The sequence below is a fragment of the Eumetopias jubatus genome, unplaced genomic scaffold (genome assembly GCF_037043125.1).
Source record: "Eumetopias jubatus isolate StellerSeaLion01/CBP00866 unplaced genomic scaffold, mEumJub1_p1.0 scaffold_3, whole genome shotgun sequence".
Taxonomy (NCBI): domain Eukaryota; kingdom Metazoa; phylum Chordata; class Mammalia; order Carnivora; family Otariidae; genus Eumetopias; species Eumetopias jubatus.
Window position 1 is genome coordinate 44302693 of NW_028274809.1, and position 21498 is coordinate 44324190.

Below are 21498 nucleotides of genomic sequence, written 5' to 3' on the forward strand. Positions count from 1 at the left end.
TCTTTGCCCCAACATCTTTTTCCTTACTGCTTTGCCTTTGTCATAGCTTTATCCAAATAACAGTGCCCTCAAATTAAACATTGAAGGGGGAAAGTATTGACGTACTGAAATGACAAATGAAAAATGAATCAAATAAAAAAGAGAGAAGGAATTAGAAAACAGGAGTGGGTATGTTCGGCAGCACTTGGTGCTTTAAGTCTGCCTGCTTCTCTGTTCTTTCCCTGAATGTCTCTAGAAGGATCACATAAGCCATTGCATTTTTACATCCAGTGTATAAATGCTGTTCTCTATTGCCATAAGTCAAATTTAATTAAAGAGGATAAATAGCAAGAGAACATGTTATCTTCCAAATAAACCTTTCTGTGATAACATTAACTTTATTTAAAACAAAAAAATACTTATTAGATTTGCAGACTTTGTTCTTGGAGGAAGCCACTTGTCACCTGAAGAAATTAGTCTCCATGAAGAACAATATGGCTTTGGGGGTGCCTTCCTGGAAGAGCAGCTGTTTAACCTGAGGACTGCCTGATGACCGCCTGTGCATTGACTTCATTCTGGACAAGGAAATGGGTTAAGGGCAAGGGTCCTATTAACTTTGGCCAGAACTGTTCTAGGGAACAGTGGCAAAAGCATTTACTATGGGAAGGAGTCATACTAGAAAGGAAAACTGAACTATATTGAAGATAACTTTTCATTCTTCGTGAGTTCTGCTACTTATTGTACTATAGGTAGCCATCAAGATTCTGTGAGAGTCATTACCACTTTCCTTGAATGAAGATTTTCATTAGGAACAGGGGAATCATGTTGATCTTCAAGGAGCCAGTTAACACAAACATCTGCCTTGTCAACACCAGGACGTTAAATCTTCTCTTAACCTTCAGAACTTGTGTCAAAAGACTATACTGCTCTTCCTACATGTTATCAGTATAAGTGCTGGAAGAGATCTGAGATATGCTGGATCAGTGTATCCAAATTATAATCCACAGGATGCTAATGAGTGCTAGTCAGTAAAGGGATTCTGAGGTCATCTAAGATTGAGACAAAGTTAAACAAATGTAAGACTTCTCAGAGCCATTAACAATACTAATGCACATTGTGAATCTCCTAAAGAGAAATTGTGTGCAGCAGTTTCTGACTTAATTTGACCACAGAACCCTTTTTCATGAGATTAATACTCCTTAGAACAATTTGGAAAATGCTAATGATGGCAGGATTGAGGTTTGGGGAGGTTAAATAACTTGTCCATACCTGCAAAGCTATTGGAGGTAGCGCTGGGACTAGAACTCCAATCCTAGCGTTTCCTACAACTCAGGGTTGTAGGAAACAACCTTCAGAGGTGAGCCTGGAGACCATCTCCCTACAGCCTTGGGTTTCACCATATTGGTGACTTTTTTATTTTTTAATAACAGACAATTAGCTTTTTGATAACTATGATAGAGAAGCATTTCCTAAGGTTATATTTTAAAGCTTGGTAAGATTTTTATAGACATGTATAAAAATTAGAAATGAGAATTCTGTAGTTTCTGTATGTTGAAATTGAAGACATTTAACTTTTTGTGACATTTTGAGTTGACTAGTCCATTTTTTAAAATTGAGTTATATATATTTGTAACAGTTTCCTACAAAACAGATTTGTGATCTTTCTTCAGAGAACAAATCCTTTTTTTCTTGATTCTCCAGAGTGATATGAGGGACTGACTATGAACTTTGACCCTGGGGAAAGAAGGCCAAAACAAGCGCTGAGAAAAGATGTGAACACAGCAAAACAATCCAAGGGTTAAGATGTGCTAAATTGATTCACTTTAAGAAACATAAACATAAAAAAAATAGTCTTTTTTTGCTGTGGTGGGTTTTTTATGCCTCTATTCTTTAAGAATGAGGACTCTCCTTTTACTAGAAGAAGGGATACGGAGGAAGGACACACAGAATTTAGGAGCTGCTTTCCTGAGCCAAGTTCAGTAGAGTGTTTCTGAATTGTTGAATAAGAGCATGGTTACCATTTGGAACTTTCTATGTTGATTTTCACATGATATTTCCTCTTTGAAACAGTGTGTCAATGTTTTACAAGTTTCTCTTTTGGCCAGGTACCTTTTAATATTAGGAGCTTTGCAATTTTTTGTGAAAGGCACGAAATTCAATCTGGGCTTTCACATAGACTGATTTCAGATACCAAAGAATCTTCCATTCAAATTTATGATGATTGTGATGATGATGTTTTATAAGTATAAAATGGTTCTAATGTCATTTTTTTATAGTTTAATCGGATTTTTTTATAATTTATTGCTGATATAAATGTATCAGATGTATTCATGCTTGTGATCACCACATTCACCTCCCAGGAGGCCGTTTTTGACAGAATGTGTGTGTGAATAACATGTGAACAGTCAGCTGGAGTTCCCAGGGTCTGTCCCAGCCAGACCCCCTAGGGCTTACCTATGCCGGGTTGAAGAGGTGCTGACTACAGAAGGAAGCAGCACCTCATGGGTCAAGCTAACCATCACAATGGAAGGAAAAGAACAAGATTGTTCTGGGATACTGTTTTTCATGTTTATTTTTAGAGGAAATCATGGATTTGTCAGTTTCTGTTATGTGAGAACTGTGAGAAGCTGAACAATTACAAGCATTACTTATAATACATTTGGTGTGTTTCTGTTGTGTTCATTTGATTTGGGGTTTATTATAGTGCTTTATCACAGTTCTAATCCCATGACTCCCATAGGAGACCTTTTTTCTCTTCTTCCCCCCTTCATCTCTCCTTTTCTCCCCCCCCCCACCCCTGTTATTTATTTAAAGGCCTTTAAACTGTGTAAATGATCACTCACTAAAATGGCTCTGCCCTTCACAGGTGGTTGAAAGTTGGCCTCGTGCTTCCTATCGCCATAGGTGTGCAATTACGGAGCATAGCTGAACGCTTTGTGTTATTGCCTATGCAAGATGCTTCATAAAAGCTCACTGTTGTTAGCAACTTGGGACTATTTGACACCAAAATGTGTGGGTGAGATTTAGCGTAGGTGGCTGTGCTTAAACAATTGTATCATTCAAATGTTATTTTTAAAGGTTTTAAAACACATTTTGCATATCACAAAAAATGCTTTGTGAATTGGTTGTACAATTTGCCAGTAATACTAAGGGCTGAATTAGAGGGGAGTGTCCATCTGATGTTTAGGATAATATTTGAATTTATGACCTTTTTTTAATCTAGAAATTTAAGAAATTTCAGATTTTAAGAGGCTTGGAATAGATGATGATCAATATATCTAAACATGTGGGTGAATTAAGACCCCTGCAGTTGTGTCAAGAAAAGAAAAAGGATTATTTTGTATGTGATTATTTCCCAGTTAGAGAAGTAGAACTTTTTAAATCAGCTTTTTTTGTCCAGCTGTTATGCATAGCTAATGGATGTAGAATTTTAAAGAAGCATGCCGTAAGACAGAGGTGTTTGTAGGTGACCCCAGGAGTAAGCTGCCTTTGAGAGACCCCCAGTAGGTGATAGGACATTGATGACTTAACCACGTGGGTGTGAATCTTGACCTTATTGATTCAGAACCCTGATTTTTGTCATTGCAATTAGCCAATTCATATAGTCTATTTAGTGATTCACAGCCAAAAATAAAACCAGCATAAGGATTAAAAACACTTGAATTGCTAAAACCAGCATATTCTCTCCCAAAAGACCCCTATGAGGGGTCAAATGGTGGTCAGAAGGTTGCTTGAGCAGAAAGAGAACAAAGGAAGTTTGTTATATAATTCACATGTTTAATGTCACCAGACCAAAGTCTAATGCAACCCCCTCAGTGGGGCTACCGTTGCTAATGTGATGAGATACTAAATCTGTTGGCAAAGACCACCCTTCCTTTATGCAGGCCCTACCAGCTTTTCCTTTCTGTGATTGTTGTTTTTGTGATTTTTTTATCATTGACCAACCATTCAGATATGTTGTTTAAATCTGCAGTCTTTCTCAGGCCTACGAGTCTAGTTACCTTTTTCAGGTAACTATGCTTATTTTTGCTATGACCCCTGAATGTGATACCTTAATAGGTCACTGGAGATTTGGGTTGAGTGTATATCTACTAGGATAAATCTTGGAAGACACATTCAGTCGGGTAGCTGCTCTTTGTTTCTTGCTTAAGTTGTTTGGGGGAATCTGTTTACTTTTTAGATTTGGTCCATTTTCCAGCAAGGCAGTAATCAAAAGGAGAAAGGGGAGGAGTACCAGGATTTATTAGCCATCTATCAAGTGCTATACTAGGCCCTTTCTGTGCCTCTTCATTTGGACTTCTAATCACTGTTTAGCATTGTTTCCATTTTTCAACTGAGGACAGACAGAGAAGGTTGCTAAAGGACACAGTAGCTAAAGTGGTAGAATCAGAATGTGAGCCTTAGTGTGTCAGGGCCTGGGCCTTTGTGTTGCCTTTACTGCCATCTTTAAAAAACAGAGTTAGTCGGGTAAGTGACTCCATGGCTAATCAGCTGAAGAGATGACTACATCTGATGTTAGGCGCGTGCCAACTCTGGGGCAATGGACCAATTCTCCTGCCTTCCATCAACCACAAACCAGTATTTTGTACACTAAAAATAAATGAGAATCAAGTTGATTAGCACTGGTCTACATGTTATTTTTCAAGACCCCCATTGATCTTTTCAGGGAACAAAAAGTTCCTGACCTTTTCAAAATAAAAGTTTGCAGTTGAAGAGAATAATATCCTCAGCTGACTGTTTTGCAAAGAATAGGGTATGTAACTTGTTAAATGCTTATAAAATTCTTGCTTACATTTTTTGACACCCCTTAGAAGAAAAAGAAATACTGAAACTGTGGAACAAATGTCTTATAACCCCTCCTATCTATGGCTCTTGCACGCTATAGAATTGCCTTGGTTACTTGTTATTTTTCCCAGCTCTTCAATTTATATTTTGCTTAATTTTTCCTCTTAACTAAGATCTGCAAGCAACTTAATGATTATAATCCATGTTGGAACTGAATGCTTGCTGGGTGTAGGCAAACATTTGAACATAGCACTGTAGTTTGGGAGAATGTAGTATTACAGATTTAAATGTTAACAAACTACTAAGAGAGCTAGGGCCTAGTTGGGGAAATGAGACCGCATTCCTCTTGCCATGGGCTGTGTGTCACACAATGATGGCAGTATTTATAGTGTGCGCTGTGTGTCAAGTACCTTATTTAAACGTCAAAACTACCTGTAAGGTAGATATTGTAATCACTGTAATTTTACAGAGGAGGGCTCTGAGGCGCAGAGAAGTTATGTATATAAGTTCTCAATGGCAAAGTGGAGACTCAAATCCAGACTTGGGACTCCAGAACCTGGACTTCACTCCCAGCACTGTAAGGTTCCTGGGTTGCCATCTAACATCTTCCTGGAGCCGCAGTGGGGCAGGTGGTCCTGCATCAGCAACTGGAAGGAGATGCGAGCTGAGTGAGAGTTACGCACCCCCTGGACTGGCTCATTTCTCCCCCAGTCTAGACACCAACGTTTCCAGTTACTCTTGTAAGCCATAGTTTGTCCTGGCGTAAGGCCAATTACTTCCTGATTTGAGAGACCACTCTCCCTTTCTCTCACCCCTTTATTCTGTCCCTGTCTCTCCTCATCTGCTTGGTGGTTTGGAATGCTTGAGCCAGGTATTCTTAGAGCTTTGCTGAAATGGCACAGGAGTGTTCTGGGGCTTCAGAAATAGCTTCATCTTGTCCTCATGTACCAGAGGACAGAAGAGCTTCTGAAAGGAAACTCACCTTTTACTTCCCTACAGTCAGCTCTCTTACAACATACCTCTTCACAGAATAGGACAATGTTAGGGTCCAGTCTCACACCGAGATGAGAAAACTGAGGCCCAGAGATCTCCCCAAACTGATCTCTTCCTTTAACTATACTGTCCAGTCCACGAGCCTCATGTGGCTGTTTAAATTTCAGTATGATGAGAAAACTAATTTCTTCAGATGCACTGGCTACATTACAAGTGCTTAACAGCTGCCTCTGGCTAACGGCTACCATACCCGACAGTGGTCCTGAGTACTGAATAGATCTGTCTGCTTGTCTTTCCTGACTCCTGTGACACTGGCCTTTAGAGACCCTGCCAACCTCCCAAGTTTTCTCAACAAGGGTGCCAAACCATGCAGATCATCTCCAGAGTGTAAGGGGTCTGACACTCAAACTAACAGAACACCAGGAGTTTGAAGGTACTGGATTTCTAGGCATCTGGGAGTATCTAGAAATCCTAATGGAAATACAACCACACACATGTATCAGGTATACCTTCAGGCCAGGGCTGCTTTCACACTTGTTCTACCACAACAGAAACATGGAATGGCCTCCCCACCTCCTGGGGTGGGGGAAGGTGCTGGTGGACCTGAGCTTTGGCATCGGGTAGGTTTGAATTTGTGTCATTTGTATCCTGGCTTTGTGATGTTGGTCCCATGAGGTAAGCTCTGTTAGCTGCAGACTCCACCTATTCTAGGAGCTACTCCTATATTGTAAAATGGGGAAAGTGGGGGCACCTGGGTGGCTCAGTCATTAAGCATCTACCTTCAGCTTAGGTCATGGTCCCAGGGTCCTGGCATAGAGCCCCATATCGGGCTCCCTCCTCGGCGGGAAGCCTGCTTCTCCCTCTCCCACTCCCCCTGCTTGTGTTCCTGCTCTCGCTATCTCTCCATGAAATAATAAATAAATCTTAAAAACAATAAATAAAATGGGGAAAGTGCTCTGTATATACCGCACTGGGTTTATTGTTAAGGACAAAAAGAATCTCCTCAGCACACAACCACCACTCAGTAACTGTGGATGTGGTTCTCCTTTTCCAAGATTGACTGCTTAACTCCAAATTGGCTTAGAGGAATACTGCTTAAGTAATGGTCCCCATGGCACCAGCAGCCCCCCGCCCTGCAGTACTGGATAAATGCAAATCAGGGAGGTGCTTAGCCAACCACTTCTGTAGCCCATGGCAAGATTAATAAGCCAGTAAAGCAGCATGTTCTTTCCTATGAATAACTTAGGCTTTTCGTGAGGTTTACCAGCTAGTGGATCTATGTGTACTCTAATCATCTAATATTCTACTTAAGGTTTTGAGTAATAGTTTAATAATTAGCAACTAACCTCTTTGGATCCATACAAGCTCAGCACTCAGCTAATTCACTTTTTCTACAGTCAGAATATGAAATAAGACATGAAGACAGTGATTACATCAGCCCAGGCTTTGTGACAACTTGGGATTTCCAGGGAGTCTTCAAGTGGGGTTATGAAATTCTCAAAATTTAATTTGAATCCACTTTAATATTTTTTAAAGGGCACCTGGCTGGCTCAGTCAGTAGAGCATGTGACTCGATCTCAGGCTCATGAGTTAAAGCCCCATGTTGGGCGTGGAGCCTTCTTAAAAAGTAAATAATAGAAAATTAAAAAAATAAAATGCCAAATGGTGCTTTGGCAACAGTAAGAAAAAGGAAGTCCACAAACCCATGAAGGTGTCTGCCCTAAAAGTCTAGAAATTACTGCATTACTGAATCAGCTTTCATGGTAAATGTTCCATAACAAAGGCCTGTTGAATTTGGTCACAGTTTTACAGAGTAAAGGGCTTTTATTTGTTTGGTCACATCTTTATCATTTAAGAAATTTTTAAAAATGATATTTATTTTTATTTCAACATGTCAACTGTGCATTTCCAAAACAGCAGGCTTTTCAAAGGAATAAATCAGAACTGTAAACACAAGACACAGTATAAGTTTTTGACTTCCTAGAGTCAGTTCCACAAATCCACATACTGTACATTCATAGGTGAGGTTCAGCCTGTCATCCATTTCTTTATTTCTATAATTACATAAGCATAATAAATACATCTGATTTTAAAGGTCACTTAAAATGAGTCATGATAATTTTTACAGTACAGTACGTTTTCAGTTCAAGTGCAAAAATAACTATTTGCTTAATTCTATTTCTTTCTGTTATTTTATTTTTAAGCTGTGTTTTGTGGCAAAGCTAGACATCCAAGTATAGAATTTCTTCTCCCAGATGCAGTATTGGGCAGAAGTATGGTGTCATGGAGAAGCCCTCAGTTTACAACTCATCCTGTCTAATCAGGGTCAGGAGGTAAGGTGAGTTGTTCATTTTTAACTCTGTTCTCTCCTTTCCTCTCTCTTGTGCTCACTCACAGTTATTACACATACCGTAACTGACCTTCATTCAGCTAAAGCAGCATTCCCTTTTCCACAGCCCTCTCCCAAGGCTTCCTCATATCCTCAGCTTTTCATTTTTAGCAGCAGGCTTTATGCGTGAATCACTCAGCCACGGTTCTGACTGTAGCTATGATATTTACAGTAGCATACCCCATCTGATCTGTCCAGTGTCTGACAGTATCTTCATGGAAAAGAATATACTGAGATTTGTTTTTTTAGTCATTGGAAAATATAGTTCTCATCCTTTCCATTCCTGGCTTCCTATTCACCACCTTTTCCCCTCACCAAAAACAAAACAAAAACTTACCCATTGTGTAATTTTTAAAAATTGTATCCCTCTCCCAGGCACTTAAATCTTACACTGTTATTTGTAAATAGTACTGCTTAATTAAAGAAACCCTTAGGAATTCAGTGATTTTTTTTTTTAAATTCCATCAACTACTTAGAGCCCAAATCACTATAAAATTGTTAAATAGTGATCGAGGCTATTTACAGTATTAATATTTAGTAAACCCTTGTCTGTCAAGCCATAGGATACTGAATTGGTTGGTTTATTTGAAATATTCCCTCCTCTGGTCTTAAAGCCCATTTAAAACAAAAGGCGTTTTAAAGCTCAGGTTAGTTTGCGGTAGTCAATACGGCTTTTGCTGCTCAAAGAATTGACTATTTTCATTATATACCATATACATATAAAAATATATTTGCTAGAGATATGCCAAGTTTCTGAAGAAACTTTTTCCTTTTTTTTTTTTTAACAAAAGCATATAAGCTAGTAACTTTTATCTGGCTACTTTTTTAAATATGTAATTTTTTAAATAGTTCTCTTCAAGAGAAACAAAATTATATATTTAATTTCTTCCCAGTTTGTGTTAAGAACCAAGTAATTAGAATAAATAATCAGAAGAGGGAAATTGTATCAGAATTCACCTTGAAACACTTTCTTTCCCTCCACTTACTTAGTGTAACTGCTGCTTTCAACCCTTACTGCACTGGCAAAGAAGTCCTATAGTCCTTAACCTAACCAACCGAAGAACTGGAAGTCTTCATCAAACTCCCATTCCCCTTCTGTGATTCCAGTGGGATTATGGAAAGTTTATCTGTTTCTGTCAATATGTACTGTAGCTCCTGTGTATGTGTGTGTGTGTTTCCATGTTGATGAGTTCAGGTATTTAGAAGCGTATATAGTGCTATGCTTCTCAAGGTGAGGCATGTCTTAGGTTCGGGGAGCCTCTCCCTCTGTCCTGGCAGAGGAGCCCGGTTCCATGCAGGGTGTGAGATGAGTGGGAGCCCTCAGTGTCCCCCAGTGGCAGGCTGAGCCTGTTGGTCCTTGCTCTCCTCCACACGCTGGTCCACACTAGGGTGAGTGGGGCTGCTCTGCGTCTGAGATGCTTCTGCTTGAGGGGATGGCTGGTTTCTAGATGGGTCAGAGTGAGTCTCACATGGGACAGGCCGGACTCCACCAGCTAGAGAACTTTCCCGATTCTCACTGGTCCCCTGCAAGGAAAAAAAGAGAAGATGTTCTGTAGTCAGGGCTGTTTGCAAATCAACATTTTTTTATATGCCTTCAAGTAAAGATATAAGAAACATGGGGAGATCATCCTGAAGTAACTTCAGGGGACAAATAATAGAGGAATAAAGATAGAATGTCTTACCTTTCATCTCCTTTCCTATATGCAACTGCCAAAGCCGCATGAAAAACACAAACACTTTAAGCAGACGTATCTTGTGGATAAAGGAACATCACTACCAAAATGCCTGGTACTACTAAGAAAACAATTTACATCAGCAAATATTTACTGAGCCTCCACCATTGTGACAAGTCACTGAGCAAGCAGCATGGAATTGAACAGAATTCAAGAGCTGGAAGCACCTGTCTGACAGAAAGTAAGGAAGGCATTCTCAGCCTCAGAGACAAGGCCAACAAAATAATGTCCTGAAATTAAGGGTCCTGATGAATACTTGGGATTTAAAGTATACACTACAAGTTAAGACAGAACATCTGTGTAAAAAAGGGAAACAAGCACTTAGGTCACCAATAGTAAGTAACTGTGAGTCCACACATACCCCAGCATATCACCCCTGCCCCCAGCATGTCTGTAAACTGCTACATCGCCACAGTGCTGATTGATACATATCAGGAAACATGTTTTTTTAAAAACAGATTTTCCTCTGAATTAGTATACATCACTTCAAATAGCTGACCACCAAAGAAAAAGTTTTATTTCTGTGATCAATTCTAAAATGTAAAGAAATCTTAATATGATGCCTTATTTGTAAGAATAAGCCATACCAGCCAGTTTTTATTAATCCTGACATGCCAGGAAAAAAAAAATGCAATGATAATATGTAGGCCTAATAGGCTTCCGTGAAAATGAGGATGAGTACCCAAAGTAATGAAAACACTGCTATTCAAGCAGAAGATCTTATCCTTTCTTCTGCTTCACCTCGCTGCTTCGCATCCTTTATATGCTCCTTCTACCCCAAGACTCTCCTTTTCTGACTGAGCAGGACATTCATGTGAGTTTATAATCCTGATAAATGAGTAAGATCATGCATAGACCAGGATGCATTATGAGTATGAGAAGACTCAGATTTGGTTTAAATTATAGAAATGTTACATGTTAGTTTACAAAGTCATGATAAATTTAATTAAGGTAGTTCAAATTTTCTAAAAAGGAAATTATCCGAATTACTCTTTATTTTTGTCTTACGTGTTCTCTGAAGCTACTCTAGATATAGAGCTGACATGACTCATCAAGTGAAAGGATATGATTAATATAAACAGGGAAGTAGATTCATTACTTTAGCTGAACTATTCATAGAAGTCACACTTGATCGTTTCCAAAGGCAGTAGATAGCTTTAGTTAACCATTACCCATACTGTTTTATCAATATGATCTGACTTTACTCAGGAGAGACTATATCTCTAGGGATGAGAAAAAAACACAATTTTTCATGTGAGGCCACCAGCAAAACAACACTCCCACTAATCTGAGTATTCCATTAGACTCATACAGTGGCTCAGGGTATTAATTCATCAGATATTTATTGAAGTCCTATTATAATGTCCTCACTAGAATTTCAGAATTACAGAGATTAATAAATAATGATCTTCCGGGGCAAGAACCATATATTCTCACTGGAACTGGTATCTGTCAACACTGAAATTTTAAAGAAAAGTACAATTCTTGGATTTGTTTTTTCTTTCAAGAAATACCTTCTCTGTGAAGCCTTATTGAGCTCCATAAGGCAGAATTTTCTCTCTGCAGAACCTTGTATATACCTCTATAATGCACTTGTCACAGAATACTGAAATTATTTGTCTGCATGGTTTTGCCCAGCAGACCTTCCATAAATCTTGTTGAGTGAATAATTAACACAGCTGAGCCCACTTCAGGGAGTACCTTTACCTGCAAAGGCTGTATCTCAGGAGCACGGTTGTCTCTTGTTAGCTGCATCATCTCTTTAATTTGGTAGAGTGCATAGACAAAAGTCACCCAGGGAGAGGAGCTGACCCCCCAAGCTGGCTTGTTCACATCCTCCTGTTCTTCCTGGTGCTTGGTTTTTTTGGGCGGAAGTCTGGGCTCAATGCGTGGCATGACATCCTCTGTCTGTTGCTGTACCAAGTCAATGGTTGCTATGGGAACAGGACTAGAGGGAACAGGAATCCTTTCTGCCAGCATTGTCTTGTCTGGAGAGAAAATCATGTTTAAATCATTTTTCAGAGTTTTCTACATATTTAAACAAATAAAAATAAATAAGCAGACAATCCCGTAAGCCCATTCTAGTGTACGTGGCCACATTAGTAAATTACTGTGTATCGAGGGCCTCTTGGTGCAAGTACTGAACAACAGATGTGATGTTTATCTTCCAGGATCTCTTTCTAGGTATTAATAGATATTAACTTATATTTATTTATGAAATGTACTCTTCATTACACTTAGATATAATTTAATCTGTGGGCATGGGTTATCGTGAATGTTGTCTTAGGCCCACTTATAGGACTGAGTTTTGAAAGATAAGCATCAAAACAGTAATAGCTGTTTTTATGGGCCTTTTACTGAAGGCATGGAAAAGAAGTGAGAAAAGTCAGCATTGGTCTTTCTGTATAACTTGTTAGCATTAAATCTGCCCCTGGGGTTTTCTGTAACAAGCTAGTTTTTCCCTTAACAGAAAAAGGTGCTTGAGGCAAATGCTCCTTAAAGACTAGGACACCAGGGGCACCTGGGTGGCTCAGTCGATTAAGGTTGTGTCTGCCTTCGGTTCAGGTCATGATCCCAGGGTTCCCGCATCAGGCTCCCTGCTCAGCGGGGAGTTTGCTTCTCCCTCGTCTACCCCTTCCCCCCGCTCATGTGTGCTCTCTCTGTCTCTCTCAAATAAATAAAATCTTTAAAAAGAAAAGAAAAATAGGACACCAAAGAAGATGAACCTTGTTCTGGGACCCAAAGCTAAGCAAGACTGGTTGGTTTTCTTCATTAAAAAGAAAAAAGTTGATTCAACTTGTATACTTGTATATTATATTTGATATAACCTCCTTTCTATATGACAATTTTAATGAGGGTCATGCCTGGTTAAGGGAAAACTTCAAATTTAAGTTTTTAGATACTTTTTTCCAAATGAATGTAAAAGTGTAACAATTAATACCACTCCCTATCCCTAGGAGTAAAATTACTGTATAGGTTAAATGTATGTGATTTAAATTTGAAATCCCTTTAGAGTACCAGAGAAATTTAAAACCAGTTCTTCCCATACTACCTTGTACTACAAGACAAAACAAAAACATGAAAACCCCAAGCTACTTAAAATGACCAGCATTCGTTTCAACACAGGAGACAGCTTCTCTCTAGCAGTGGTACACATAAATTCATTGATACACACCACAGAAAATCTAGCCAGGCAGGTCTGTTACCACCTCTGGGTTTCTGAGGGGTACGTATAGAATTCTTCATGGCTTCAACCTTAGGAACCAGTAAGAGAATGGACAGGTTTACCTTCTTCCTCATCTGGCACTGCCAGCCACTGGATCAGGGCAAAAAGCAGGAGGATCACCAGGCAGGCCATGCCGATTCCTCGAAAGGTCGCAGCAGCCCCTGTGGAAACAAACAGAGCACTATACAGAGTAATTCCAGGAAATGCAGATAGCCTTCATCCCAAACTGTCAATGTGCCGAAGTTCAGGGCAAAGGCAACAGGGCTTGGGATGAACCAGGGAACGATGACTAGTCAGTGGCTTCATACACTAGACAACAGGCCTGGTAAGTGCCAGGAGCCCCCAGTGCTGGTATTGAATTGGTCATGCATCAGATTTTAAAACTACATTTACAAAGGATTATCTCTCAGTGCCTCTTACCATAAAACTCAGTGGTGCTCTCTTCTTCCTAAAGACCATTTACCTGTTAAACAGCCCTATTAATCAGTAGTTGGAACAGCAGAACTCAGTTAGTGCTATAAATTCAGATACCCTGGGCCCACCTTCCATAGACGACTGAGCAGTCCAGATTCCTTGAGCAGGATAATCTCATCTCCACCCCACCCCTGTATTTCCTACAAGGGAGATCGGACCAGGCAGACAGATTGTGTCATCAGAGCTGCAGTGACATTACCAGAGGCAGCAAATAGCTAGATTTTTCTGAAATAATGATGAATTTTCTTTCCTCTAGCATTATCATCAGCAGGTTTAGGGTACCTTGCTTCAGACCAAAAGCACAGGTGCTTATTAATTTGTTTGGCTCCTTTGAGGTTATCTGTGTAGCATCCCATTAGGCTGTTTGTCATAGAAGTGTGCACAGTTACAGGCTGGCTCTAATCATCGTAATGACTTAAGCACACTGCTTTACAATTACGACTACCATGAAAGTGAGAAAGATAATACGAATACTGGAGTTTAGCTTCTGGCAATCTTCAGTAATAATTTGAGTGTTTAGTGAGGTGCTGCTGAAAAATTGTATAAGTTCTCAACACAGAAGAAAGGGAAAAGGAGAAAGCCATTCTTACCAAAATAATTGACTAATACGCCTCCGATCATGGCACCACAACCTCTCCCCAGACCCAGGTGAAGGCCCTGCAGGATGCCCTGAGCAGAGGTCCTCAGCTCAGGGGGAACAGCTGCACTGAGGTAAGAAATGCATGCTGCCCAGATGGCTGCGTGCGTCACTCCTGGAGAGGAATAAGAGTGGGAGTGTCTGATGAGCGTTCCTTAGTTTACTCTTTTTTGGAATGCGAAATATTTACTTAATTACACACACATACATGCTAAAGACATACTTGATTTCTAGTAAAATATGCATAACATAAAATTTACCATCTTAACCATTTTTAAGTGCATGGTTCAGTAGCATTAGGTACATTCAAAGTGGTATGCAACCATCCATCTCCAGAATTTTTTTTTTATTGTCCCAAACTGAAACTCTGTACCCATTAAACAATAACTCTGCTTAGGCCCTGGAAGCCGCCATCCCACTTTCTGTCTCTGAATCTGACTACTCTGGGTACCTCCTATAAGTGGAACCATTTATCAGTGGAATTGGTACTTGTCCTTTTGTGTTGGCTTATTCTAATGTCCTCAGAGTTCATCCAAGTGGTAGCATGGGTCAGAATTTCCCTTTTTAATATTCTCTTGCATGGAGATAACACATTTTATTCACTCATCTGTTGATGGACATTCCAGTTGTTTCCTCCTTTTGGCTATTGTGAATCCTGCTGCTACGTATATGGGTGTTCAAGGATCTGCTTGAGTCCCTGCTGTCAGTTGTTTGGTGTGTACACCTAGAAGTGGAATTACTAGGTCATAGGGTGATACTATGTTCCACACTTTGAGGAGCTGCCTGCTTCCCACAGTCACTGTACTGCTTTACATTCCCCTGAGAAATGCACAAGAGGCAGTTCCAATTTCTCCACACCCTTCTCAGCACTTGTCATTTTTCATGTTTTTTTTACAATAGCATTCCTAACGGGTATGAAGTGGTATCTCATTGTGGTTTTGATTTGTGTTCCCTAATGGCTAGTGATGCTGAAAATCTTTTTATATGTTTACTGGCTATTTGTGTAACTTCTTTGGAGAAATGTCTGTTCAAATCCTTTGCCCACTTTTGAACTGGGTTGTTTGGGGGTTTTTGCTGTTGAGTTGTAGGAGTTCTTTATATATTTTGGGTTTTTAACCCCTTACTGGACACCTATTATGACTTAAGATTATTTCCAATTTTTTCCATTATAATTAGCACCATGATTAACATTTCTAGAGATACAGCTTTTTACATATCTGAGATTATTTATTTGGCTATAATTCTACAAATAAAGTTACTGATTCAAAGGATATAATTTTTATGCCTTTTAATATATGGTTCCAATTTGTTTTCCAAAAGAGTGTAGAGACCATTTACAGTGCCTCAATACCCATTTTGTTATATTTTCACCATTTGTTGGGAGGGAGAGAAGGATAAAGGTAACAGATGAAAAATAATTTTGGTATAGTAACTGTGCACTGTCTGAATTTAAATCTTTGTTAGAGTACTGCTTTAAATGTAATAAAAAGATACTGCCACAACAGGTTTTATAGCTAGAAGGGGTTAAGAAATCATCTGGTTCTGCCTAGATTAAGTCATGAGCTTGCTCCCTGAAAAATAATCTCATTTGGAGATAATAGCATCTCATTACCTATGTTTTGAAAAATTAAACTAGAAGATTAATATTCATTTAAGATTTAATCTGACATTAGTTTGCTTCTGACTGAAATGGAATAATGGACTGGATTTGCCCTCCTTCTGAAACAATCAAAAACTGGGCACAATATATGAAACAGTAGTTCCCAAGACACTGGACATCAAAACAAGGACAGTGATCTCTGATTGATGGGGAACAAATGAGGAGCCCTAGCTTACTGCCTGGTTAGAATTTAAAAGCTGCAAGGCATAGCGGGGGAGTCACTGAGTTGAGGAGCAGAAGCCGACAGTCTGGAGAGACCACAGCTGCTAGAGTTCCAGAGAGGGCAGAGTACCAGGGAGGAGAGAGCTTTACAGAGAGATACCATGGGCGTCTGCAGGTGGTCTCCCTCAAGTGCTCAGCAGAGTGCTGCAGCAAAAGCATGGGTACAGACTGTCCACAACCAGGGAAAGAACCATCCAAAAGCATTATAGAAAACAGTACTCAGAACCCACACAGGGCCAGAAAAAGTACCTGTTTCCACCAAACTGGAAAACTCATGATTCTTGGGATTGGGAGAGTACTCAAAAGGGCCTTGTTTTAGTATTATGAAAGAATGAGAATTAGTCTGAACACTGCTTTGGTCCCACCTAAGTAATCTTCACAAGCAAAACCCTAAAGGATCATACTATTTCCAAGTAATTTATCTGTATCCTAGTACAAAGCTCAAGAATATTTATAGAAATACAAAAATATACAGCACCCAACAAAGTAAAATTCACAATGTCTAGCATACAATTAAATTACCAGGAATGATCTTAAGTGAACCCAATAATGGAATAAACACTATTTTTCCTGGATACCTTAGGTTATATGCCCTATAGTTAAATAATAAAAATAATTTTTATGAGGTTTATATGTTTCAGTAATCATTTCAACTAGGTTATTTTTGAACTCGAAAAATGGACTAGATGATTAGAAATAGTATGCATATTTAATTTCCACAGAAGTCAAATAAAGAATTTGCTTTATCTGACTAAACAATTGCAATACCTTAGATAATACCAGCTTTCTCAGAACTGAGAAAGCTGGGTAGTTTTTTTTTTTTTAAAGATTTATTTATTTTAGAGAGAGCAAGCAGGGAGAAAGGGAGAGGGAGAGAGAGAATCTCAAGCAGATTCCCCCTTGAGCGTGGAGCCTGACGCGGGGCTTGATCCCAGGACCCTGAGATCATGACCTGAGCAGAAATCAAGAGTTGGAAGCTCAACCAACTGAGCCACCCAGGCGCCCCCTAGAGTCTTAATTATAAATGTTGACACAGTAGTACATAATGGAAATATTCTTCAGTATTTCCTTTATATTATTAAAGATGCGGCTAATTCCATTTCTTTTCAGATACGCATATTTCTTCATTAACAACACTAAGGAAAAAACTTAAATGTTCTAAGAAATGAGATGAATGTATTCAAAATTAGATTAGTAAAATCCAACATAGATGTGGAAATCATTTCTTAAAGATGAATCATCAAAGATCTGAAACTACATTAAATGATTATAAATTAACTTTAATAGTGAAGCCAAATAGATCCTTCTATCTGTGTGTGAGCAGTCAATTGCTGGATTTACAAGTAGACAAAGATGGGCCTATGTATTCATGTGACCAAAACAATAACATATTTTTGTTGTAATTCCAGGTCAAATATAATTCCAACAGTAAATAGAGTTTCTTTTTCTTCAAAATTCTAAGGATTTTCTAAAACATTGAGTCTTCTAAGATAATTAAAGCATCTTCCAACAGGATGACTTAAGTCAGGATTCTTATTAAAGATTCTAAACTATTAGAATTTTGGGGCTAGTATTATGTGGCAGTTGTAAAAGCTTCTCTGTAGTCAGATTTCTAGAGTTTCCTTACTGCTTTTTGGGACTAATTAGATATTTGGGAACTATATTCCTTAAGGCAATTCAGAGCATTAGCTGAAGGAAAATATAGTAAAGCATACAGTAAAAAATTTTCTTTGGTACCAAAAGCAAAAGAATGGAAGCCACTCTGCCTGTATGCTCCAACATTCTCCAGGGCAGATGAAGAATTAAAAATTGGTTTCTCTGAGATCCCTTATTTCAAAATATGTAAATACAAGAATCCATACTACTTCCTAGAAAAGAAACTAGCAAAACTGAAAAATCCACAAGATGGGATTGGGTTGGTAATACCACCTTTGTATATAAAACACAATTGTGGAGTTGTGGTTCTTATTCTTAAATTAAATATGGAAACTTCTAGTAATACTGGTTACCTGAAACTCTTGCCAGTGTTTTTACTACAGTTCTGGCCCTCTAATTTTAAAACAATAAAAAACCAATCTCCAAACCTAAAAACTCTCCACCATTTTTCATATTTGTAAGGCAAGAAAGAAAGTCTTAACAGTTGTGCTACCTGAAACAACTTTCCTGTAAGATTTCGGAGGTAAAAGGTATAAGCTGAGAAAAGAAAATGCTTCTGTCTACTTTATTTTTTATTAAGAACTGTGAAAAAGTAGATGATTACTCTCTATATGATGAAATACATAAGCAAATTATTCAGTGGCATGGGTAAAAGTGTTTTCACACTAGAGCTACAACTTTTTAAAACCTTTTAGTATGAGATAACTAGGTTGGGTGGAGCAGTCTAAGAATAAAAAGATGCTACCCCTGACTGATAATAGTAACAAAGGTACTTGAACTGACTCTCCTTGCAATATGTGTTAACCCTTCCTTGGCTACTTGTCAGAAAACTATTGATATTTGTGAATGGCAATTCAAACACCAACTCACATAATAGGTGTTTAATGTGTATGTTTGAGTGGCAATTCAAAACCATATGTTAACTGATGATGAATGACTCTCAAAGACCACATAGGTCATAGAAACTTAGCTTCTCAGTCTTTCCTTACCTTTACTGGGGCCCCTCAGGATTACCGAGAAGGCCTAACAGAAACACAGAGATAGCTTCACAGCACCTACAGCCAAGACCTTAACTATTTTATTCTTTTTTTTTTTTCTTAACATATATTGCATTATTTGTTTCAGAGGTACAGATCTGTGATTCAGCAGTCTTGCACAATTCACAGCGCTCACCATAGCACATACCCTCCCCAATGTCTATCACCCAACCACCCCATCCCTCCCACCTACCAAGACCTTAACTATTTGGGAATACACTCCATATGAATAACCAAGAACCACTGAGAAATAATTATGACTAACATTAAATTTTTTTCATTGATATTGTAGCAGTATACTGGGAATTGTGCTAAGTGTTTTATATAGCTTATCTTGTTTATTCCTCCCAGCAGTATTTTTTCTTCCTTTTCCAAAAAAGGAAACTAGGCACAGAGAGATTAAAGTGCCTTGTCCAAAGTCACACAGACAACAGGGTAGTAGAACAGGATTTGAACCTAAGGTATGTAAGTTCAGCATTTCAGTGCTTAAGTACTATACTATACACCCTCATAACAACTATTAATTAAAAGTATTACATAGTAAATATAACAATCTACTTTGAGAGGTTTTTTGATAATATCAAACATGTCCAACAATCTGTCAATTTAAAAGAACGTATATTCAGGGTGCCTGGGTGGCTCAGTCGGTTATGCGTCCAATCTTGACTTCAGCTCAGGTCATGATCTCAGGGTCATGAGGTCAAGCCCTACACTGGGATCTGCACTGAGCATGGAGCCTGCTTGGGATGCCTTCTTTCCTTCCTCTGCCCCTCCCAGCTCCCACTATCTCTACAAAAAAAAAGTATATTCTTACTACCTACTTCTTCTTTAAAGAGCTCACATCATACATATTACCAAATTTTTTATATGCCCCAAATAACTCTTTACCTTAAAATATTCAACACTGGTACTGATCCTGTAACATGAACTTCAAGATTGTTCTGTCTTGGCCCAGAAGAATGCAGGGATGAGCAAGAAAAAATATCCTTTCCTCCCAAACAGACAGCTGCTCTTTGTAAAATGCTGCTTGGCTTGAGGAAATCACATCATAATGGCTGGGAGGGGTAAGAACTGACAAAGTACTGGAGAACGAGGATTTTTTGTTTTGTTTTTCTTGCTCTGCCACTGACTTACGCTCACTAAACAAAACATAAGTGTCTACATAGCACCGGCACACTGAATTAGTTGTGACAAACCTTAGGCATTGACGGACCAAAGCATACATTTCAGTTACTTCTGGGTACCTCTCAAATGCTAGGATAAAAAAAGCTTCTGAAAGATCAACCTAGTGAAGAGACTAGGACTGTTCTTTCTTAAAAAAAAAAAAAAAAACTCCATTGGGCTCACAATAAGCAGAGTCTGTATTGGTTAAGGTAATGATAGCTGTTTTAACAGATCAACCTTGGAATCTCAGTGGTTTCATACATCATATGAAGTCCAGTGGGCATGGGTCATCATTCAGGGATCCAGGCTGCAGAGACTCTGCCATCTTCAGCACCTGGTTACCCTGGGTACCAATATCCAGCTGGCAGAGTGGGGAGGAGAGGATGGCACATGGAAAATTTTACAGTCTGCGTTTAGAAGTGACACACATCATTTCTGCTCACATTCCACTAAAAAGAATTAGCCAAATGGTCATACCTAACTGCAAGGGAGACTGGGAAATAGAGTGCAACTATGTATCCATGAAGAAAAGGAAACCTCAGATAAAACAGCAAGCCCAGTGTCTCTGCCAGAGTCAGGGCCACCAACAGCAATGGACCTTCCAAAATAGCAGAGAACCCCACAGAAAGAACAGTGGACCTAGCAGCCACCTGCATGAAGCATCTGTGTGTTGCATGAAAGAAACTTTATATAAGGCATGCAACAATTATTGTTAAAAACCAAAGCTCTCATATCCACCAACATAGAGCACTGCAAGAATCACCATGCGTTCATTCAGTGGGACTTAATGAGCACCTAAACTGTGCCAGAGCCCCTGCTCTGCTTTGAGGATATGATAATGTACAAAACACATCTTAAACCACCATGGAGTTTACAGTCTAGTGGGTGAAAGGGGCCAGGATTTATCTGAAAGAGAGAGACTGAGCTCCTGGAGAACAAACATATTCAGGGTCCTGACACACATTGGCAGCTGAGCAAAAGAATGTTGAAACAAAGCAGGCAGTGGTCTACATGTTGGGGTATGAGGAAGAAGGCATTTGGAGATAAAAGGTGCTCTGGGAAAGGTTGGAGAAAAGTTCCAAATCCCATGTATGAGGAAAAATTAACAGAGGAAATGAAGCTTCTGTAAGTTTCTAAACTTCACTTTACAAGTTAAAAAAAAAAAAGTGTGTAACTGATACAACAGTGTTTTACAGGCCCTTGTGAATTTTACATGCTGGCATCATGCCCCCAGCATACCTTAAGAGAAGTTTTAGGAGACTACCACTCAAGCTGACTGTTTAATGTCAAGACTTGCTAACAATGTATGCTACGTGCTCAGTGTTTCCCCATATCAAGCCTCATATGAGAACTGCTGTCAAAGCAGACAGTAAAAATTTCACTTCCCAAAGATAACTTTAAGAACAGTGTGCACTGACTAGTCATTTATGGCCAGGTTTTAATGCATAACTGCAATTTAATCTTGTAGAGTCGAATCTTTTAAATTACATTTCCCTTGGTCCTTTTATCATTTTAAATTTTACTTTCATTGTTATATTATCTA

At 39.0% G+C, this 21498-nt stretch overlaps 2 protein-coding genes across 6 annotated transcripts in view; one reads left to right on the forward strand and one right to left on the reverse strand.

Annotated features, from left to right (window-relative positions):
* The window catches only part of NEMP2 (nuclear envelope integral membrane protein 2), a 47427-nt gene that overhangs the window by 22424 nt on the left and 3505 nt on the right, over positions 1-21498 (forward strand). For 3 of the 4 annotated variants that reach the window (XM_028122588.1, XM_028122603.2, XM_028122597.2), the window contains exon 9: positions 406-2637. The exons of the other annotated variant lie outside the window; for it this stretch is intronic. In XM_028122588.1, the coding sequence (XP_027978389.1) occupies positions 406-529 (124 nt within the window). In that variant the 3' untranslated portion in view covers positions 530-2637. Of the gene's footprint in view, positions 1-405; positions 2638-21498 lie in introns of those variants that run through there. 4 annotated transcript variants of the gene reach the window in all.
* The window catches only part of MFSD6 (major facilitator superfamily domain containing 6), a 69678-nt gene continuing 55793 nt past the window's right edge, over positions 7614-21498 (reverse strand). For both annotated transcript variants that reach the window (XM_028122575.2, XM_088021617.1), the window contains exons 4-7: positions 14170-14331; positions 13168-13266; positions 11587-11867; positions 7614-9670 (exon numbers count right to left, since the gene is read on the reverse strand). In XM_028122575.2, the coding sequence (XP_027978376.1) occupies positions 9467-9670; positions 11587-11867; positions 13168-13266; positions 14170-14331 (746 nt within the window). In that variant the 3' untranslated portion in view covers positions 7614-9466. The remainder of the gene's footprint in view (positions 9671-11586; positions 11868-13167; positions 13267-14169; positions 14332-21498) is intronic.